Below are 16,229 nucleotides of genomic sequence, written 5' to 3'. Positions count from 1 at the left end.
ACAGCCCAAATTGATCACTTGTCCGCCTCCCCCTAGATGTGGAAAGCAGGCGGCTGAGCAAGGAGGCGACGCGGGTTGTACTTAAAGCGCAACCCAAGCATAAACAGACTATTTCATTTGATTGTTTATATATTGTTCAAATCCCTTATTTATTTATTGGATTGTTCTTCTGCTCTTTTCTCGCTGGGGTGCCTCCCTCTGAGGACAAGGCCGGCTGCCTGTTCGGATCGAAGGATTGTCAATGTGGCGAATTTCTTCACGACTTCACACCTCTCGTTCTCCAACTAAATATCAAACAAAACAAAGAAATAAAAATAAAGAGGTGAATAAGCGAACAAACAAACAATCCAACAAAACAAATAAAGAGAACAAATTAGCATTAGCAAACAAATGCATTAAACAATCCATTACCAATACACGCATGTATCTTTCGTTTGTCTCCCCTTTGGCGTTCCTGCCCACACAATGAGGCCCCAAGCAGCATGAGCAACAGCACAACGAACAGCAGCAGGAACACAAGCAGAAGTAGCCGCAGGAACAGCAGCAAGACAGCCGGAGGTGTTGATGGTGCATGTGTGCGTGTGAGGTTGCCTTTTGGTAGTGGGCGAGAAGCATGCGGGCAGTTGGGGCAAGAGTTCCTTCAGCAGCAGGAGAAACAGCAGCTACAGGACTAGAGACGAGTCGCCAGCGCAGTTGTTCAATTCCCTGCAGCTTTAGAGCCCCCACAAGGACGGCCATCAACCCAAAGACCCCTAAGAAGAACTCGCGGGGTTCAAAGCCTGCTGGGCCGACTACTTCGTGGGGTGGCTCGCGCTGAAAATCTTCTCTTGTCTTCATGTTGCTAACCTCCTCCTCTTCTCCCTTTTTTTTCTCCAGCAAGTCGGAAAATCGAGGCATCAAATACTCAAACAAGGAACTCAGGGCGTTCAACGCATCCAGCATAATCGCCACGGGCTGTTGCTGCTCCTTCTGCTGCTGCACTTGCTGCTTCTCTAGGACTTGCACTTGTTGCTTCTGTTCCTGGTCGTGCTTAGTGGGGGTTTCGTTGGTTTTGGGGTCTAGAAGCAGCTCGGCGAGGCTGAAGAGCAACAGCGACGTGTTGAGGGCCTTCTCTGCAGGGTCTCTTGCGGAACTGTCTACTGGCAAAGAGGAATTTTGATCTAAAAGCACCACAAGCACACGGCAAACAAAGGGCAAACCCAAAATGTAACGAACACACTTCACTTGCCACGTGTTTGCTACGCATAGCTTTCTGCAAAGGACCTCGCAGAGGTAGGAAGGGCATGGGGAGAAATGACTGGTTGGCCAGCTAACCGAGTAACTACGTGGCTAACTGGTTAACAAGCTGGTGAGACAACCGAGTAGCTACATAGCTAATTAGCTAATTTCTGTGTTATCTGGCTGCCGAGATGGTTAGGTGGTTGCATGAATAGCCCTCCAGATAGCTTCAAGCATAGCCATTTGCCTGTCCAGCCAGCCAGCTGGACGGCCAGTTTGCTAGCTAGCTACATCAGCACGACGGCCTGGTACCTGGAATGCTATCGCCGTTCGGTGGAACGTTTCGTTGGCTGTCTTTGTCTTTTAATGCTTCCGATCGATCTGCCGGGTGTACCTGCAGCAGTGCGGTGTGTAGGCATATGGCTATGCGCCAGCAAGTTTCGCGGCAGAGGTTCATCAGCACTTTTCTTTCTTCGTCTTTAGCTCTGAGGACGAGCGCTATAAAAACCCGCAGCAGACTCGAAGCTCCTCCTAGATCCAAAAGCTTTGCAGCCGCGGGAGAGTTACTGGGATCGAGCAAATCCAGCAACAGTTGCTACAAAAATGATACCACAAAAACAATTTAAATTGCAACAACTGCAGGAGATAGAATGATTATGATCATAGAAACGCCGATAACAATAATAACAAAACCAGCAGCAAAGATATCAACGAGAACAGCAACAGCATTGTATAAATAGCAACGCCAATTACCGTAGAGAAATAATAGTAACACAGCAGCAACAAAAACACGAGTGAGCGTAACAATAATAATAACAAAATAATAATAATAATAATAATAATAATAATACTGGAAACAATAATAATACTGGTAAGAATAACAGCAGTAACAAAAGTAGTAACAACCACAAAGACAGTTAGATGGATACCGAAAACAGCAAGGTGTCTGCAGTTGTTTGTAGCGGGAAAATTTTGACTAGTTGCTAGGACAGAGAACGCCTAGCGCTGACATCTTATTGCTGAAGCAAACTGCAAGGTTTATATACACCTCACAGTAAGCAGAAAGGAGTTAGCAGACAGAATAGACTCTCCTTGGTGGGCATCTTCGTATGCCCAGGAACACAGCAGTAAAACCCAAGAAAGACTCTCCAAGGTGTTATCAGCCAGGCTCTCCTTCGACTCTCCTATGCATACACGCATATATGAGCAGCAACTAGAATGAGGATAAATGTACAAACGAAAAACAAGGTCTTTATGAGCCAGTTGCAGCAACAGCTTGAGGTATGTGCCAGGCTCCTCAGGCACAGTATTGGGAAATATGTCATTTTTGGGATGTTTTGGGTCCACAATCTCTCGTGCATCTCTTGAGGAGTTGCAAACAGCTCACCGGCAGCCTTCTTTGTTGCCTTCAGCAGCTGCACCAGGAATTGCGGGAGACCCCCTCGAATAAGAGACAGACAAATTTGGCGTTTAGCCTCAGCAGAGCGTATCACTCCTAGTTCGTCTCGCCTTCTCAGCAGCTTCAATAGGCGGCGATCAAACTCGCAGCAACTGCACGGACACCTGAATGAGAATATGAAGCATACGAAGAAATGGGGGCAGAATAGCAAACCCAAGTGCTGCAAGAAAAAGGAGAAAGAGTTATGCAACAACAACAACAAAAGAGTACGGGAAAATAGCAGCAAGTGAGAAAACCCAAAAATCAACCAGAAGAAACAACAAACAAGAGGGACAGGATCACCAATCCCCTCAACAAGAAAGAACACCGCTTCCCTTTGCAGCTCAACGCTGCTTTGTTGCTTGAGGCGGCGTTGCTGCTGCGTTGCTGTTTTGCTGCTGTATTGGGGGCCAGCCGTTCGTACCTTTCTTCCCGGCAAGCAAATGTTGCTGAAGACCAGCAAAGAGCAGCGCGAACAGCCCTCCTGCTGATGGACGGGCCGATGCCGAAGGCAGCAACAGCTGCTGTTGTCCGCAACTGCAAAACAATAATAATGAGGCCGTATCCTCTGCTTGTGTCTATTGTTGGATGCTCCTTGGTGGTTCTATGGTTTGTTTTGCATGTTTGCCATTTGGTTTTACTTCTTAGCTATTTATTTCGCATCAATTTGTCTATGGTATGCACATCATTTATTTCTTTGACTGCCCTTTTGCCGATTTAGTTCCGACAGACAACGTTGTCAACGGTCGCCTAGCTGGCAACTTAGTTTCCCCTTCCACAAGAAGAGTGATTAAGGGACCTCTGCCGGTGCATGTCTACAACTACGTATATTGTTCTATACATGATACTGTATATATTGCTGAAGGCAATGCTCTATAGAGCGCTAGATACAATGTTGCACACAATGCTGTGTGTAATGCTGGATATAATGCTGTGCATACACGCAGCGCACTTGAAGGCTGATAAGTTCGGGCTGAGGAGGCGACGAGGAAGACAGCATATCGCACAGACCGTTTAGAAATTCGGAGCAACGAACGCGAGAAAAACAAAATGCCATTTGGGACACCTGAAAATGCAGGCCACCAGCAATACAAAAAAGCACAGTACAAAACAATATAAAGGCATTAGCTCTAATCCCCAGGCAATAAACGCAAAACAATACGTAGTAAACCCTAAATAGTACACAATAGCAGATCAACCCTCTGCAGTGAACCCTAAACAGAATGCCATAAACAGCAAGCAATAAGGATTCAACAGTGGGCAACAACCAACGGACAATAAATTGTAAACCCTAAACACTAACTCCGAAGAACGTCTTACCACTCGATGTGGGGGAAATGTCCTGAGAGCTGCATGTAGAATTCTGAGGGCCGTGACTTTGAGTTGCATTTGTTTTTCACGTGCCGTTAAGTGTTCTTGCACACTCTTGCCTTTGTCTTGAAGTTCGTTTTCTGTTTCTTCTTCTGCTGCTTCTGTGCTGCCTCGCGAAGCTGTGCTGGGTGGAGACATAGATGGAGGCGTTTGCACGGGGAGTGGAAAGGCGTTAAAAGCAAGAAAAGCAGAAAGAAACAGCTGCATGTGCTGCAGCTGTGCGTCCAGCCAATTGATGTCGACGTAAAAGGAATGTCGTTCCGACAAAAAGTAATTCAACACAGACACAACCCCCATGTCGTCGTCAAAAGGATCAACCTCCATCACTGAAAATAGCTGATACACCTGACACACACACACACACACACACACACACACACACACACACACACACACACATATGTTGGCTATCGCCGCGTGTTTTTTGAAAATTTACATATGTATGTGCGCTAGTGTATGCATATGCGCACATACCTACAAGGTTCTTTCACTAATAAGAAGATCCATAAATATATGCATACATGTGCATATGCATAAGGTCTGCACGTGTGAGTGCAAATGCTAGATGCAAGTGGCAGTAAAACGCGAGTATCCGCAGGTAATGCACATGATTCAAATGCATATCGTTCACTTTGCGTGTATGCCGTTGAGGAAATGATTCAAAAATGCATATTATTACATTGTATTATATTGTCATGTACTTTTCTGCACATGACAAATGTGTCTATGCTGTGTAAAGTCCGCCGACGCATGCAATTCGTGGTGCCGTACTCCCAAAATACGTTCTAATGCAGCGCAGCTGGCATTTAAGCTATTTTCTTTTAGTATCTTGCAAAACAATTGGTGGACTCCGCATTCGAAAAATACTTCGGCTACTTGAATATGTTTGCGAGCGATGAGCTGCTGCATTTGCATCTTCTCTTTTCTGGCTTCCTGTTGGCCTTTGCGAGTTTCCGCCCCTTCTTTGTGGTCACGTAGAGCCTCCTCTCTAGCCGTTTGCAGCTCTGCTTCAATAGAATCGGCCAAAAGATGCACATGACCCTCCCATAAATCCCCTAACGCAAACAGCTCATCGGCAGCCGATAGCAGACACCGCACGTCCGCTGCGAACTCGGCTCGACGCGGCGGTCTGGAGTATATTCCAGGCATCCTTTCTCCAGTAAGAGACGTCGGAGTCGGAAAGTGACTATTTCAATGCGAAAAACACAAGGTCACTCAAGCCTACACGCATTTCATGCATGGGTGGGTTGCGTGTTGTTGCTGCACTGGGCATATAATATCGCCGCGAAGCGCCTCTTTTACAGCCCCACCTCCATTAAATCCACACCTATAGATGAAGTAAGTCCTTATTCTGTTCAGTTTTGCATTTTAGCCTTGCGGAGATTCAAAAATCTGGTCATTAGGTGTAGGTCGTTGTTGCAGGAGCAGCGCGGAGACGTGGTGGCAGCTTCGTTGCCTCGACAGCAAACCGCGCACAAAGAAAGAAAAGCCAACTTGGGAGCAATTACCTCACACTTTGCAAATTTTGCCTCAAATTTGGGTTTATTTTGTTTTTGAACATAACTAAATGTACTTTAATAACGGAATAAGGAGAAAACTGGCAGAAAATTGCCGCAGGAAGATGCGCGATGACCGGCGGCAAACCGACTTTTGTCGTCGGTGCTCGCGTGTGCAAGTTGGCGACTCCCATCGGAGGACAATCAGAAGGAAACAGAAACCAAAGTATTTCTTTACAAAAACTGTTAAAAAGGATTATATTCATGTATTTCAATTGCGTAAAGACCCTTTAAGTCTCAAAATACCAACTAGGACCGCAGATTGGTTCGCAGAAGTGCCTTTTGCCGGTGTTGCCCGTCTTCCTGCAGTTCTGCACGAGCAGCGGCGTTTGCTGATTTGAGTCTAACTTTAAGTCTCGATTAACCACACATTAAAAGACTAACAGAAATAGGTACAGTGTTATATATCTGTAAATGCGAATTGATGGGCGGGTGCCTTGGCACTGCTTCAATCTGCTGCACCGTTGTGCTAGCCGCGTACTGCATCAGATATGTATTTATTTCCTACTTTTTCTTGCCTGTTTGATTGTTTTCGCTTGTTTTTGTAGTTAACATCTTGTTGATCGTCGTTGTTCTGTTTGCTATTGTTTAGAGTTGCTTGTGCCAACTAGACGTTGGCGATGCTGTCCAAGTGATAAAAAAACACTGAAAAGAGGCAACAGGGTTCTTCCTTCTTCCCTCTCCTTAGTTCAAAATTCCCATTTTCAAAATTCGTTTGTCATGTATGCTATAGTTTTGTATTTCAAATTTTTTGCGCATGGCGTGCAGTGTTTAAAAGTGGCAGCCTTCAAGCAAATCTATCCACCCGACCCCATCCACACCCCACCCATCCCCCCAACCCAGGAAGCTCCGTTGAACAAATTCCCTGTAACTCAAAACGCAGAAGTCCACACACAAGCAACCGGCAGCATCACGAACAACAGCACCATCGCCACCACCAACGGCAGCAGTAACACTTAGCAGCTGCAACAGTAGTCGCTGCAGCAGCTGCTGCAACATAAGAATTAGCAGCACCAAAAGTAAAGGCAAATAGCTCTTGTTGCCGATGAATTTGTTTCATGCTGCGCATCGACGCTTCGAGGAAATCCTGAAGGTCTATTTACACGAGAAGGGGGGAGGGCTTTGTCGCAGTAAGCCAGCAGGGATGTCGCTGCAGCCCAGCAGTGAGATGTAGTTGAATCGACGTTTCTTGGACTTGTTTGGGATTTCCAATTAAGTGTATGCAGCGTCTGTGTATAGAGACTCAGCAATAGAGCTCCTCCGTGCTAAAATTGCCGCCAAGGAATGAATGAAGGAGGGCGAGTGTCAGGCCTGCTTCAACTATCCGTCTTCAATACTGCATTTACTGCTACTATTAGTGTTGTTTTCGTCTTTATTGCCTTTGTCATTGGTTGGAATGCTACTGCTGTTGTCCTCACTGAAGAATGACACTATTCGTATCCTGAGTTTTACAACGGGTTGGCCTCTGCTGACGAGATTTTTTTGAAACATCTTTTGAGTTTAATCCAACGGTTAAGCTGAATTATTTTATTTTTCCTCGTGTGTTTAATGGCCTTTGCATGTGCGTGTTTAGGGTATTACGGCTGTACCTTGCTTCGTTCCTCACCGTTTTCTGCGATGTACTGGCGTAGCATCCGGCGGTTGCAGATATCCTAGAGCGACATGTAGCAAAGGTAGGCACGAAAGGCCACAGGCTAAGAAAATAGGATGGGGAGGCATGGGAAGAACTGCAGCACAATCGAGATCTTCTTGTCTCTCTGGAACCGTTGAGGGAACGACAAACACAAAACAGAAAAACAAACAAACAACTCAAAAGGAACTTGAGTAAAATAGAGAGAGTCAATAAACCAGATTCTGTGAATCCCCGCGCGTTTATGTCGACGGCGAGGGGGGTTGGTGTTTTTGTCCTTTGATTGCATCAACAATGGGTAACAACGGACAGTTAATTCCTTTATATGCTTCTATTCGTTCCCTTCTAGAATTTTAAATATGGAGGGCTCCTCTTTCAAGTCATTGAATGTCGTCTTTCCAGTGTTCTGTGATGTGAGACAGTCGATCACCCGTCTACGGAACTGTTGTGCAGTTGCAGCCGAAAGAGATGAAATATAAAAATCAAGCCAATAACTTCCAGCTGTGATTGAACCGTCTAATGTTTACGTATTTAGCTGTACCTCTGCAGATACAAGCATGCATCCTTGCATGTCGACGTATTCCTACACACACATCTTAGCCGCTGCGCAGGTTAATAATATCATCATCTGCCGGGACTTTGGGTGAAAATGAAGTTTATAATTTAAATTGTAGGTCATTTAGGGTATCTTGCTTGCAACGCAAGTAACAGAAGACAGCAGGACGGAAGGGGGGATGGGGGGCCCTGCTGCCGCTCGCCGGCGATTGGGGGGCCCACGGGAGATAGTTTCCATCGGCGTTTGAGGTGAAAGCCTTTTTGAATGGGAAAGGAAGCCGAAGACAAGTCACATGGTTTAATTTCGGTATGTTTTCCGTTCGAAGTCTTCAGCGCTCTGTAATGAAGGGAGCAGAAGCCACAAGTCGTCAGTGCTCTGCGGGAATGGCCAGAAAGGGCAGATCTCAGGGCAAAAGCAGCAGCTACAACAGCAGCATCAGCAGGAGCAGCTGCAATAACAACATCAGCCTCTTTTACCTCCCCCTGGGTCCCACTGAAAGACTTTCTTGAGGGCCGAAACCTCGGTAGCGGCGGCGGCAGCAGCAGAAGCAGCAAAATGCACGGCAGAAGACGTGACCAGCTCCCTGTCCTCTCAAAAGAGAAGCAGGAGGAGCAGCGCCAAAAGATTCGTATGGCCTTTGATTTGCTGCAGCGCCTCCTCAGTCAGCGATCTGCAGGCGTACGTACCCCCGACGTCCTGCCGGCAACACGCAAACTCCTTGAATTCCACCCCGAACTTGCGACTGTTTGGAATTACCGAAAAGAAATTCTCAGCAAACTCATCATCCTCGCGCATCAACAATTAAGTGCCACTGGGACTACAGGCAGCAGCAGCAACAACAACAACAACTGCAACACAAACAACGACAGCAGCAACAGTAGAATTAGCAGCAATAACAATAGCAGCGACAACAACAGCAACAGCAGCACCCACAGCAGCAGCAGTGGTAGTACTGTTGGCGTGGCACAGGCGGATGAGGTGCTTGTGTGTGGCTTGCTGCAAGGTGAGTTGCAGTTTACAGCTTCTTTGTTAGCAAGAGGAAACAGCAAGTCCTACTGTCTATGGCTGCACCGCGTTTGGGTGCTGGCGCGGCTGTTGGAACTGCAGTTGCAGCCCCTTCTGACATACCTCAAACAAAATGACTCCGTTGTTCTTGAGCAGCAGCAGTACGAGCAGCACCACGAGCAGGAGAATGCGCACCAGAACGAGCAGCAGCACGAGCAGCAGCAGCGGGACCTGAGTGGTGATGCATCATCGAGCCTGGAAGAAGGCATATCGTTGTTGCAGTTGGAGTTAAGCGCATGCGATATGTTGCTGAAGCAGCATGACAACCGAAATTTTCACTGTTGGCATCACCGAACAATGACCACCGTTTGGCTGGCTGCCCTAGAGACGCTTAAAGAGAAGCTCTTCAAGACACAGCAGCATCAACAGCACCAAGCATGGAGCAAGCCAAGTCCGAAGACCCTAAATCCTAAGCCCCTTCTGCCTGGCTATCAGAAATGCGGCGCCCAATACCGCAGGGACAACAGTAGCAACTGATGCCGAGACAAAAACCGTGCAATGAAAAGGAGCAGCAGGTTCCAATGTTGCTGTTGTATGATGAAGTGCATGTGCGTGTGTGTGCATGCACTTTTTCAGTTATTTTGTAGTGTTTGGGCCTGCGCGGTTGTTGCTTCTGTTGTTTTCTGTGCTTTTGCAGGCCTTTTGTTGAGCGGTGGCGGCTCCTTTGCGTTGGGGGGGCTTTGCTTGTCTTTGATTGAAAATGACCTCTCGAATTATTCTGCCTGGCACTTCCGCCGTCTCCTTGAAGGGCCCTCGAACCCTGAAGAAGAGCTTAACCTCCTCTGGAAGGTCCTTCGGAAAAACCACGGAGTGCCTGCCTCTGTGGTTACCTCTCACCCCTTGTTTGTGTCTCACTGTGTTTCTTTGTGTCTCCTTTAGGCCTGTGCAGTGGTGCCGCCGTCGTTGTGCTTGCTTGGTGTGTTCTCTGGTTTTATTCATTCTATATCTGTTTCTTCCGCTTTGTTGGCCTATTTGTTGCATTGTCTCTGTTTGATTGTTATGCTTTTCTTGTTTGTTTGTTGACCTTTGTTATTTGTCTAGCTGGTTTACTGCATGCAGTAGTGTGTTGTTGTGTGTGTTTGATCCTTTCCAGTTGCTGGCGAGTGTATTTTGTTCGTCTGTTGCATTTCTTACTCATTTGCTTGTTACAGTTTTATTTCTATGTTTGTTGAATTTTATGCATTTGTTCGTTGCATGTGTCATTCGTTCGTTTGTTGCATTTCTTGTGGTTGTCCGGCTGTTATGCCACTTCTTTGTTTGTTGCACTTCTTTTGTGTGGTAGTTTGTTCGTTCGCTTAGTTTTTTGTTGCTGGTGTGTTGGATTTCCTTGATTTGTTAGTTTGTTGCAATGATCCTTTTCGTTTGTTGTAGTTGTTGCACTCTTCGATTGTTGCGATGGGCTGCTTCAGGGGCTGTACACCGACCCGGGTGACCAAAGTCTGTGGCAGTCGTACGACCGCCTTCTGTCGATAACCCGGAACCAGCTGGAGACTTATTTGTTGTCTGTGCGTTTCGCCGCCCCCTCAGGAGGCCTGCCTGCTTCGATTTTTTTCTTCTTCCGCCTGCCCTGCGCCTTATGCCCCCGGGGCTCGCAACTGCTGCTGCACTTACCCAGTAAGGAGCAAAAGCTTGCAGACGTCATCGCCACCACCAGCACAGGCTGCTGGTGCTGGTGCTGCAACAATGCCTGCAGCTGCTGCTGAACTGGCAAGACAAGCGCACTGCACGTTGCCTGCACTAGGGTGTACAGAAACCCCACCCTCTTGCTGCCACTACACGCCCTTGCCTACCTCTTCACGACCAGCTCCCATGCAGTTGGAGCCACGAAGACACCCGGCAACGGCCGTTTTGTGCTGCTGCTGCAGATACATCCGAACAAATTCTGCTCCAAGGACACTGGAAGCCTCTGGGGTCGCTACATGTGTTGCGCGTCAGCACCGGCAGCCCGCGGTACTATTCAACAATCACGGCCGGCAAGGAAAAATAATATATGTTTATTGATAATAAGAGCAGTATTCAGCAATAGCAATAGGGCACAATCGTAATAGGTAACACTTTCGCTGCATATAGCTCTCCTCTCTACTAGTGAGAGGCGGTCTGCACTTCAATTGTGTAGATATGACATTTTAAGTGAATGCCTGCCTGTTGGTGCTGCTGCTTCTGTTGCACCTGTGATTGTTTGTTTGCCGCTTCAGTCCGGATCTGGATGGCCCTGCTTTGTCTCCAGTGTGGCAGTTTGTGCTGCAACCCCCCGATGCTTCTGGCTCGTCCACTTCTTCTACAACTGCAGACCCTTTCTACGGTGCAGGAGACGTCCGCCTCTTCGCGCATTTGGCGCTGACGGCCTATGGGGGGCCCGCAGCGGACGGGGGCGAAGGCATAGACGAATTTTACCTCCAGCGGCTGTTCTTAGCAGCACCCAAACTGCGAGCGCTACTGGGGAACCCAGAAGCGGACTGTGATGACGATACTGCTGCTTCTGAAGCGGCAGAGACAGCCATAGGTCAACGAGGAAAGGAGGTGACGAAAGAAGTTCAGCAGCCAATGCTCCCCTGGGTGTGCTACGCCATTAAGCCGAATACCACTGGGAGCAGCAGCAGCTGCTGCAGCAATGAGGCATTTGCACGGCGGCAATCGGAAGAAGGTATGAGCCGCCCATGGGCTATAACGAGCTCTGTCTTTTCCAGGGGGTGTCGCTGCTGCTGCCGAGACGGTTCAGGGTTAGGTGTATGGGCAGCAGAACCGCAACCTGGCGAGTCATCCGGGGACGCAGCTGAGGCAGCTGCAGCAGCGGGGTCCACACTGCCTCCGCATATATCGCGAGGAGTGGCGGAGGAGGAGTTGCGGCGGGTTGACGAGTTCTTGGCAGAGGAACCGAAGTGCTGCGATGCGTATTTGGTGAAGTCCGTTTTTGTCACAACTACAGTAAATGTGGACAGTATTTGCTGTCTCTATGGGCCTGTCGAGCCCAATGTGTGTGACTTGAAGTACATTGACAGCAGACGTTGAGAGCTACTGATTGCACAGCACAAAAGTAAACGCAATGATTGGAGCGGCGTGGGAAATCTGCAGCTGCTGAGCTGCTGTTGCTGCCGCTGCTTTTCGTGTGCTGCTGGGGGTTTTAGGTCGCGATTGCTGCGAGCGCTTAGGCCTCACGATTTTCCTTCCCTCTGGGAATGTATCCTCCATTTAAAGGACTGCGAAGGAATAAACCCATGGAAGTATATACAAGAGGAGCAGGCGTGCTTTGTGAGGTAAGGACGCAGCAGCGCAAGCGCCAGCAGCACTATGTGCAGCAACAGCAACAGCAGTAGCAGTGGCCAGCCTCTCTGACTGTGCTATTGGTCTGCGACAAATTCGGGGTCGGGGGGATGTCCAATCATTACATACAAGGAATTATTGTAGATGTTTTAGGGTTTAAGGAGAAGGTTTAATACCTTCTCGAGGCAATCTGGAGTTTGTTTTGCCGTCCAGGCAACGGGTGTTCGAGTGTCTCCTAAGTGCCGATGCTGGTTTGAAAATTAGCAAGACAGATGTAGAAGGGACAGGAACAAATAAGACAGAAACAAATAAGAGAGAAGTGACCGCGTTGAAGACCAGCTTACGAGAAGGGCCTCTAAATACGACAAGCATGCATGAGGCGACAGATACAAGGGCGGGGGATTTGCTACTATCTGGAGGGGGAATCGAGCGGCTCCCCTACCCACTGCTTCTGGAGGCGACGAATGCTGAAAGACTCTTTTTGTCCTTTAATTGCTTAGAAGACTCGTCAGTCGCAACACAAATCTTAGGCTTGTTCGCTAGCTGTCGTCTCCTCTGTTTTTGTAGTTTGTTTGGCTGCTTGTCTTTGTGTTGATGTATTTGCTTTCTGTCAGTTTGCACCTTCGAGCAAACTTTCCCCGCTTCTGTTGCGTCTGCCTTGCAGGGCGATGCTGGATTGGCATGTGCCGTATTTACCTTTTCTCCGCGAGTTGTCTGTCGACAACACATCGATTTCTCGCCTTTCCCTTTTGCTGTTCTCCGTTGCTGAGCTGCCACGACTTGAAAGGTAAGCATCTGTTTGCAATAGAAATTGTGCAGTATTTGAGATAATGGGATAGCAACGGGAGAAAAATTCTGCTCGGTCCGTGTTTCGAGTGGTACTTCACCTATATTTTGTTTACCCGATTGGACCAAAATGTGAATTATGAGGGAGAAGCATGCATGCTTGTGGACTTATATTGTGTTTATATTCTCAGAGTTAATGCTGCACGCACGAAACTCCTTCCGGTGGAAGACGATCCCGCGCTCGATCTTGAGGGACTGAAAACCGCCCTTTGCAACTCAGTGCTTAAGTAGGCGTTTCCTTCTGTTGTTTTACTTTCCTAATACAACTGACAAATAAATGCTCAATATCAGTAGAGACTGTCTATTATCAGTTGGAGTTTTACTTTGCATCTAATATTCACTTGGAAAGCACTAAATGTCAATAAATGGTTCCTTCCGTTTCCAAATATTTAGAATAAGCTCATAAACTTCCTCATAAACAGCGTCCATTTACCGATTTCCTTGGGAGAAAATTGCTGGTGGACTGCCGCCCTCACGGTTTCTACGTTAATTGCAGTCAACATGATATGACGCATCGTGTGTGAAGGCCTAGAAAGGCACAACTTGAGTTTGTCTAGACACTGGCTTTTCTTTTGCTCGCAGTCCCTTCGGCTCTAGAGTGTTGCTTTTCTGGCACTCTCATCCCTCACCTTCTCTGCCGACTATATCCATACCTATGCATACACGCCGGATTAATTTTTCTACAGCTTTCATTGTTTTCCCTGTGCATATAATGTGTATGGATGCGTATATGCTTGGTGACGGCTTCCGGCACCTTGTTGCGAAAAGCTGGCCGGCAATCGTCTGGAGTCCACAGGGTGGCGTGTTGTACCTTCTGCATGTTAATTCTGTTTATTTCTCCCCGCAGGTGTATAGACATTTCGCACTCCCCTCTCGCTGCCTCTTTGTCCCCCAGCTCCCTCATATGTCGCTGTTTACGGCCAGACTTCCGGCGGGGCCCTGAAGGGATGCGTTGTCTTTTGATTCGTGGAGATGCTTAGCGTAGTACAAGACAAACGTAATGTATGGCTATTGGTAATACAAATATGTGCATCGTGGAAATGTTATAGTGCCGACCCAATATGTGCCTTTTGGAGGCTAAGAAATGCCACGCGACTCTTACCCCGCCACATATCAGCAGCACTTGAATTTGACAGCAACTGCCAAACTCGGGGGTGGCAGCCGCCGGTCGCTGCGGGGGCACCACAAGTCTTTGCATCACGTGTGCAACAGTAAACCTCAACCCTGAACGACTCAAGCGCCTGAGCTGCTTGTGTTCCTTTATCCTAATACTGATTTCTATCGAGCTATATTGCGCCCTGTATTTTTGAGGGCCGCTATCGGCCAGGCGCCTTTGGGTGTCGGTATTCAGCAGGCACCGCCAACCAGAACTTGCCTCCTATATATTTAAGAAAATATAGATCGACACACGAGACGACGTGCGAATGAAAGACATTAGGACAGAGCGTTAAGAGTTTATTGCAGTAGAGGAACGTGCACGAAAACGGAACGCACTTAAGCGCGCGGAGCTTTCCTGCTTGGCCACCGCTGGGTCCGCTAATTAGACAAGTGCTGTTTTCGTGCGAATTGCACCACCATGTAATTTGGTTTTGTGTTCTATTGAATCGGGTGTGTATGCTGTTTACTTTCTCTTGGAGAGTTTGCTGCGCACAGCCTGGGCTCTCTGCTTCCTCGCCACCATCACCTTAAACCGCTCGAAGTCTGTCAACGCCGCCCGGCGCTGCTTCGCAATGCGCCTTTTGCCCCATGCGGTTTCGTTGAACTTTGAAATCACGTCGTCCTTTTCTAATGCCTTCTTCAGCGTAACAGAGCGGACACCATGAGGAATCTTTAGACGCATGTCTGTCAGCGCCACACGCCGAATGGGCATGGCCTGGCGCTTCACTCTGAAAAAAGTAACACAAAGAAAAACCGGTGTAGGGAACAATAACAACGATATATAGGATTTCTCATTGCGCAGAAAATGAAGAAACAGTGTACATACTCAGCTCGAAGAAAAAATGCACTCATACACTTGTAAACCTTTCCGCCCCGGCCGTGACACAGCAACCCCGTACACATTTTATTATACATTTTATTTTATTTTTCTGACTGTTGACAATTGACTGTTGTTTATACTGGCTCAATCGGGAAGGTTAACAATGCATGGACATGCCTTGAACCCCCCGCAGCGGTAAAGTGCTGAAGTCGCTGAACTTACCCTGTGACGCCGGCGCCATCAACGAGGACGCGGTTGAGGTTGATGATGTCGACAACGAAGCAAAGCTGAAAACACCAAAAGTCACAAACACGGAAACTAACGATTCATTTACAAAGACGAAAGCGCAAATCGAGCTAACGGCCCCAATGGACTCCTCTACCCACTTCATTTCAGTAGGAATGCGCTGACACATTGATGCGGCGAATAGTTCGTACCACTACACAAAAACGCGAATACGATGCCCAAGGCACAAACTCAACAGGCAAAACAAACTTATACTTAAACCGCAAATATGCGCAAACCCCCAAAAATCTAAAAGGGGAGTAGCGTCCCCTTATCCCATTTCCCAGAAAAAAAAGGGCAGAGCATATGGTTGTCAAAGCTGGACGCCTAGAAGTCTCAAACCAATTTTCTCGACAACTGCCTCTTAAGGATAAAGGCGTGAAGTTGAACGATTCTATTGCTGCAGTGCTGGTATCTTCTCACCGCGCGATGCGAGTAGGGCGCACCGCAAGAAGCAGAGACCAGAGGGTCTATAAACGACAAGAAGATTCCGGGAGACAGTAATTCCATTAAAAAAATCAATCAGGCATGAGAATGAAATAAAGGGTCAAAAAAAAAAAAAAAAGGAATACGGGCCCCCAATAAGCCCCCCACACTCACCAACGTCGTTGCCACGGTCAACAACACACAGCAAATCGAAAAGGAGCACAAAGCACATTGAAGATAAAAGAGGTCCTGGAAAGATGCAAACTACGGGAAAGAATGAAAGAAGAAGTGAGACTCTCTAGTTGCTCCGCTCACCTTGCCTTCGTCAGGACCATACTGCACCACGCACAGGCGGCCAGGCTCAATGAACCTCCTAAAGAGCGCCATTTCCGCCTTTCTCTGTTTTCTAACAACAAATGGAGGTAAAATAATCAGCCGCCGGCAGTTTTGAGCTCGCTGCTCTTTGCAGCCTACACAAACATGTCAACGGCAGCTCCCCCGGTCTCCCCCCAACAGCAGCAATTCCTGACATACCGAAGCCCCGTGCATGCAGCCCCACGGGGCAAAACAGCCAGTATCCATACAGAGTAATCCAATCT

The 16,229-nt window shown here is 47.8% G+C and overlaps 3 protein-coding genes across 3 annotated transcripts; 1 reads left to right on the top strand and 2 right to left on the bottom strand.

Annotated features, from left to right (window-relative positions):
* Positions 1–149: 149 nt before the first annotated feature.
* EMWEY_00024790 (hypothetical protein, conserved) lies at positions 150–5,176 on the bottom strand (the record flags this gene model as incomplete). The annotated part of the gene is made up of 9 exons (XM_013480957.1): positions 150–284; positions 667–1,160; positions 1,531–1,813; positions 2,272–2,402; positions 2,606–2,781; positions 3,081–3,193; positions 3,609–3,722; positions 3,977–4,372; positions 4,799–5,176. The coding sequence occupies 9 exons, from the start codon at positions 5,174–5,176 to the stop codon at positions 150–152; spliced, it is 2,220 nt and encodes a 739-aa protein (XP_013336411.1).
* A 3,148-nt stretch (positions 5,177–8,324) lies between these two features.
* On the top strand, positions 8,325–13,172 carry EMWEY_00024780 (hypothetical protein, conserved; the record flags this gene model as incomplete). Its single annotated transcript, XM_013480956.1, has 10 exons — positions 8,325–9,225; positions 9,472–9,659; positions 10,244–10,448; positions 10,700–10,784; positions 11,030–11,478; positions 11,572–11,737; positions 11,960–12,088; positions 12,309–12,602; positions 12,760–12,882; positions 13,073–13,172. The coding sequence occupies 10 exons, from the start codon at positions 8,325–8,327 to the stop codon at positions 13,170–13,172; spliced, it is 2,640 nt and encodes an 879-aa protein (XP_013336410.1).
* A 1,390-nt stretch (positions 13,173–14,562) lies between these two features.
* On the bottom strand, positions 14,563–16,017 carry EMWEY_00024770 (60S ribosomal protein L14, putative; the record flags this gene model as incomplete). The annotated part of the gene is made up of 3 exons (XM_013480955.1): positions 14,563–14,827; positions 15,142–15,206; positions 15,946–16,017. The coding sequence occupies 3 exons, from the start codon at positions 16,015–16,017 to the stop codon at positions 14,563–14,565; spliced, it is 402 nt and encodes a 133-aa protein (XP_013336409.1).
* Positions 16,018–16,229: the final 212 nt, after the last annotated feature.

Source organism: Eimeria maxima, genomic scaffold, assembly GCF_000499605.1.
Source record: "Eimeria maxima Weybridge genomic scaffold, Emw_scaff257, whole genome shotgun sequence".
Classification (NCBI taxonomy): domain Eukaryota; phylum Apicomplexa; class Conoidasida; order Eucoccidiorida; family Eimeriidae; genus Eimeria; species Eimeria maxima.
The sequence above is the reverse complement of the archived record's forward strand: the minus strand, read 5'-3'. Positions and strand labels throughout refer to the sequence as shown.